Source organism: Hevea brasiliensis, chromosome 4 (assembly GCF_030052815.1).
Source record: "Hevea brasiliensis isolate MT/VB/25A 57/8 chromosome 4, ASM3005281v1, whole genome shotgun sequence".
Classification (NCBI taxonomy): Eukaryota; Viridiplantae; Streptophyta; class Magnoliopsida; order Malpighiales; family Euphorbiaceae; genus Hevea; species Hevea brasiliensis.
This window is the reverse complement of record NC_079496.1, coordinates 18,155,743-18,161,932: the sequence shown is the minus strand read 5'-3', so window position 1 is coordinate 18,161,932 and position 6,190 is coordinate 18,155,743. Positions and strand designations below refer to the sequence as shown.

General features: G+C 29.3%; 1 protein-coding gene across 1 annotated transcript; it reads right to left on the bottom strand.

The window, feature by feature from the left end:
* Positions 1-1,219: 1,219 nt before the first annotated feature.
* Positions 1,220-5,498, bottom strand: LOC110642734 (probable aminotransferase TAT2). Its single transcript, XM_021794869.2, has 7 exons — positions 4,853-5,498; positions 3,726-4,065; positions 3,396-3,614; positions 2,787-2,846; positions 2,084-2,239; positions 1,892-1,985; positions 1,220-1,716 (listed from the first exon to the last, which is right to left on the bottom strand). Exons 1-7 carry the CDS (start codon positions 5,140-5,142, stop codon positions 1,595-1,597), a joined length of 1,281 nt encoding a protein of 426 aa, XP_021650561.2. The 5' UTR covers positions 5,143-5,498; the 3' UTR covers positions 1,220-1,594.
* Between the last annotated feature and the right edge of the window lie 692 nt (positions 5,499-6,190).

The window sequence follows — 6,190 nt, the reverse complement described above, 5'->3', positions numbered from 1 at the left end:
TATACCAAGTGATAATTTTTAATTAAATTTATTGATGGTAATTTTTTTGTATTTGCTAAATAATTGTAATATATAATTATTATATAATTTAAATTTCTAAGTACAATATTTAATTAATTTAATCTTCCAAAATAAAATAATGAAAGTATTAATTAATAAATATAATTGTTATTCATTATAAAGTTTTTTTAATTTTTAATTTGAAATAAATTATTTAATATTTAACATACTAATACTATAATAAGTAACCATTACAAAGTAATTTACAACATATATTATAAAATTTTTATAAAAATAATGAAAATAAAATTAAAATTATTAATAAAAAGAATCTGATGTGTGGCGTTCCCATTTATATTATTGTCATATGATTATACGTAATATTCTCCTTCATAATATTATCACGCGACATTCTTTATTATATATAAATTATAAATTATTTAATAATTATCCTATTAATACTATAATAAGTAGCCACTATTATAAGATAACTTATATATACGAAATTTTCATTAAAAAATTTTTACCACAATTGAAAGTTTAATTTTCTTTAAAATATTTTCAAATTATAATAAGCATATTTGAAATTTTTGAGAAATTAATAATTGAATTTTCTTTTGAAAATTTCTAATTATTAAAACTAATGTCTATCAATTAATTATTAATTTTTCTTAGAAAAAAAATCAACATTAAATTTTCTTTTTTATATTTTCTAAACAGATGTAATATATAATTAATAAATATAATTATCACATATTATTATATTTTTTAATTTTTAATTTAAAAATATTAATGGTAATAAAATCAAGATCTATATTTATTTTGAAAGAAAATCAATACTTAAATTTTTTTTTTAATTTTCTCTCTCTTTTTTTTATATATTTAATAAATTTTAATTTATTTTAATATTATGTTATTTTTATTATTTTAAAATAATTTAAAAATAATAATAATTATTATTATTAATTATAAAATTATTTTTTTAGTTAATAATAATTTAATGACTTAATTAAATTTGATACGAATTTTATAAACACACACACACACCGTGCTATTCTGCTAGTTTGTGAATTATCTAAAGGACATATCTCCTCCCCAAACCGCAATCCATACAGCTTATCTCCTCCATCCAATTATTCCACTCGCTTTTATGGCAAAATCAGATCTTCAAATAAACAACAGCGTAATTATGCCACAAATTTTTTCTTACACCAATAAAAAAAAAAAAAGAGAATCTTAAATTGAATTGAGGTGCTTAAAATTTTGAATAGTGTTTAATACATTCCAATGAAACTATTGCAAGGAGATTTTTTATCAGCAAGACCTTCAAATAGTAAAATTTGTCATCTATATGTCACATGGACTTGTATGCATTGAACTCTGGTTAAGTTCATGTCTAGCAGTCCTTTCTTTTCTGTACCTATCTGACACAGATACTTTAAGGTCTGTTTTTGTTTAAAAATTAAACGATATGGCCATTGAGAGCTTGCATATAACCACTTTCAAGTTTCAACAGCTTCTCCATTAGGAAGAATCTATCATGTGATCATTGATAGCTGCACTGGCCAGTGTCTGATTTTTTATTATTAGTAGTTTAGTATATATATTTGGTGTGCCTTTGACAGAAAGATTTTACCCTCCCTAAAGCTTCTTCAAGCGATGCTGGATCAGCAGCGAAAGTTATACGAAGCCAATCTTTTAGGCCCACTGCAGTTCCTGCAAAAGCATATAATTCTCAGCGCACTTGTTAGCCTCTAGAAGATGTTATGCTTGCAAATGTCATCAGGTGAAAGATTCAGAACTCAATAAGGTAAAAGTTAGCATAAAGTTGGAAACAAGTAATGGCCAGTTAAGGGAGGATTACATGGTTCTCTGATCATATATTTCTTACCTGGAAGAATAATAACAGATTCTTCTTTGGCCAATTTGAAGCAGAAATCAATATCATCAGAGATATCTTCCAATAGTGAAAGATTCAGTTTCATCTGCATTAAATTAACAGTTCAACAAACAAGATCAGAGTTGTAATGTAATCCCATTTATTTAAATGCAAACAGAACTGCAAATTCTTCCCTTTCCTCACCATAACAGCCATAGATCCCTGAGGCTCGTGCGGACAAGTGATGCAAGGGATCTCCTTTATCCTATCACAACAAATCTCTGATGCCTGCTTCAGTATATTGATGGTTTTCTTGAAAAAAACTTCATCTGTTTGCTCAAGAATGCAAGGTACTGCTGCCTAACATACCAAATGATTCCAACTGCAAATCAGGGGGGGAAAGAAAAGAAAGAGGGTGGATGGGGCGTAGATGGTACTTGCATGAATAAAATCTAAATGAAAACTCAAAGTTCTCAGCTTCTCTCAAAACTCAAGACATTAAAAAAGTTATGTTAACATTGAAAAATTACTTTAAATGTGAAGCATGAAACAAGCAACTATTGGTTCATACAGGACTACAACATTTAACTCAAGCTTCGCACATTCATTCATTTAATCAAGAATAGCCGCAGCTAATCAAGAAAGGTATTTCAATATCCCTCCCCTGCCATTGCTTATTTCTTGTACTCTAAGGACAATGAACAGTATAGATTACATTTCATCAAATCTATATAAAAAATGTTGGCATCTTCACATTCGTAGCTTTGGACAATGTGGAACACAAACAGCATCATCCAGAGAAAACAAAATTTTGAACTAAAGGAAAGAGGTGGAAAGAGGAGAAGGAGAAGGTGGGAGGGGGGTTGGGGATGACAGTATATTCAAATAAGAATAGAAATACACAAACCTGGATGAAGGTTGCAGGTCCTCCCAAAATGTCGAAGTACTTCTTAATACGATCAACAACCTGAGTAGAAGAATTGGTAGAATGCATAAGTTGATTGCACATATTTTCAACCTTGAAATGGACTGATCTCCAAGCAGATTATTCAATACTTTGGGAATATAGAAGCATTTGTTTATTGCTACAAACAAAGAGAAATTAAGCAGGCTTAAGAATTAGTAATATCCTAAATGTCTGCTTAAAAATTGGACCTTCCAAATTCAAGTTCCTTAAATATACTTTATGGAAGCCATGTTGAGAGAGAAAGAGAGAAAGAAGGTCAGGGAGAAAGATCAAGTGACAAATTTTGATGTTAGTAAAATAACCCACAAGAAAAAAAGAAAGAGAATGAATGTCCAACAAATTGAGACAAAAAGATTCTATCGTTCATGGAGACACATCTTTTATGTAGCGGCAGGAGATGACTCTTACAGTTATAGTACTGTGTTTTTAGGAAGTGAAACCAATTTGTTGATCATTGTGTACCAGGGGATAAAATGGGCTGTCCATATGGCTCTACCAACAAAATGCCAATGTCAATATTACGCACACAGCAAAGAGAAGAGAGTAGACCTTTGGTTTTCTAAACATGCCAGATGGATCAGTCGTCACAAACCAGCCAAGTCGCCATCCAGGCACTATCCATCTCTTTGATAGAGAACCAAGGGTAAGAACAGGAACAATGGATCCAAAAACTCCCATTGGCACAAATGGATTATTCCCAAAAGCAAGGTGTCCATAAACTTCATCAGCAATAACAAGAATTTTATGCTTTTCTGCCATCTCTGCAATCTAAATTCAATAAGCAACTAAATAAGACTCACTGCCTTGGACTTAGGAAATCATACAATCTGACTTGATATATTTCTTTTGGCACTTGAAGCTAATTGCTGGACCATTTACCTCTTTCAAATGTTGATAAGAGTATACATTCCCACAAGGATTCCCAGGGTTTATGATAACCAATGCGACAGTATTCTGATCTGCAAGAACCTCAATTGCATCAAGATCAACCTCCCAACCTTTCTCCGGGAGAAGATCAAAGTGTCGAACTTCAAGACCCCTAAACGCAGCGCAAAGTTCATAAATGGGGAAGCATGGCCTTGGGAGTAAGATGTTCGCACCCGGATGAGAAAGCATTGCCAAAGCAACATCAATGGCTTGTGTGCAACCAGATGTGATGAAAACATCATCAGATGACAACTTGTAAGGAAGATCACGAGATAGGTAATCAGCAATTGCCCTGTAGAATAACAGAAAGCAAAACGAAATACAGAATCACATAAATCACATTATTTGCAGAAGAGACCTCTCAAGTTTTGAACTAGAAGTTTCATATGCGTTTTTAGATGCTTCCTACTATTACTCTAGAAATAAGATACCAAAGAGAGCAATGGCAACACAGATCAGTTACTTTAAATTTCATATGTTGTGAAAAATTTTGAATCTCAGTTAGAATTTCATTACTTTAAACTGCAATTGTACAAAAATAATGTTAAAATGCTACTTGAAAGATTTATTTAAAAACAGCAACTGTAAGAAACAAGCAAATAAATTTAATGAATCAAACCTATGTAGTAATTTTGGATTGTTTGAGCTGCAATTGCGATAAGAAATTAAGCTAAATTAAAGAAACCCAGATCATTACTCCTTGAATCTTATATTTGCAACAGTCAGGAGACCCATAACTAAGGAATTGAAGAAATTATGATAGGACAAACTATTCCAACTACAATCAATTATTTGAGAACAAGGTAGCAATTATGGCTGCAATATATGTGATAGCAGAAAACTGTCATATTTTCACTCCCTAGTGAATTCTTTAAACTGGGTATTGGAGCATCAAATTCAATTGTAAATGAAGAAAATTCTCAAATCTAGACCCAGAATGAGAGAGTTAAAATTAAACTGGACAGAACGCTACAAAATCAAGAAATTCACCAATTAATCATAAAAATTAACTGATATATATGTATATATGCCTAATGAATGAGTTTAAAAAGAGGAGAACAGGAAAATTAGCAGATTACCTTCTAGTTTGAGGAAGGCCAACAGTAGGGGAATAACCATTGAACTTGTCAGATTGAAGAGCATCAACAACAGCTTGTTGAGCAATAGGTGTGGTGTGAAAGCAAGAATAAGTAGAAGGGTCACCCATACCAAGAGAAATCGCACTCCTATCATCTTTCTCATCAATACTTTGCATCAGCAAACTTAGAATACCTTTGATGGTTATATTTTTGGGTGTCTCCACTTCATAATTTTTCATGGTTCCATTCTCCTTCACGTTCTCCATGGGCAACCTTTTCCTGTCTATCATCTATCTTCAGTTTCTTGATAATCTTGTTGGGTTCTTGGATATTGTTGTGATGTCTTGGAAGCAGGGATTTTTGGGGTTCTGCAAAAGGAGTTACAGAGATAAATTGGCGGATTGAAGTGAGTTCATTCGCGAGACCACACGTTGAAGTTTCCTCTATAATCTGTGCATGAAAACAAATTGGTGGTTGCTTGGACCCAGTTTTATCACTACATAAAAACAATTTTTTTTTTTTTTAAGAAAAATTTTTTTCCTCCATTAATACCCGTTTAAAAACCCAGGGAAATCTTTCTTTTCTTCAACGGTACATTCTACAAAAGCTTCTCTTTCGAAGATAACACTTAACCATAATAAATAAATAAACAATATATTTATTGAGACGTTTAAATTTTTATATTTTTAATTAAAATAAAATTATAAAAATAATAATTTTATATTTTAAATAAGTAATTAAAAATGAAAGTTATTATTGTAATTATAATTATGATAACAAAAATAATTATAATAATTAAAATATAAAATTATTATTTTTATATTTGTATATAAATAATTAAAATTAAAAACTATAATTATAGTTAATTATACCTAATTAAAATGAAAATAGTAAAAATATAATTTTTATATAATTAATTAAAATAAAAAATTTTGAATATAATTAACTTTAATTATTTAAATTAATTAACTAAAAATATAAAAAAATGTTTTTAAATTAATTTTCATTAAATATAAAATAAGTTTATTTTTAATTCTGCTATTTATATACATAGATTAAATATATTAAAAATAAATTTGATTTTGATTTTATAATAAATTAAATATAAATAAAAATTTATAATTTTTATTTTTTCTATTTCACTTATTTCAATTTTAATATTAACTTTAATTTTAGGGTGCGAAGTAAATTGGCCTAAATCTGCTTGGATAGAGATGTGTCATTTTATTTTTTTTTTTTTTTGGTCAAAGTGTCGTTTTACTTATTTGTTTGTTTTTGACTTTTTGTTGGATTTTCATATTTCCTCAACGATCCTTTTCTTGGTAGCAAAGAGCCTGA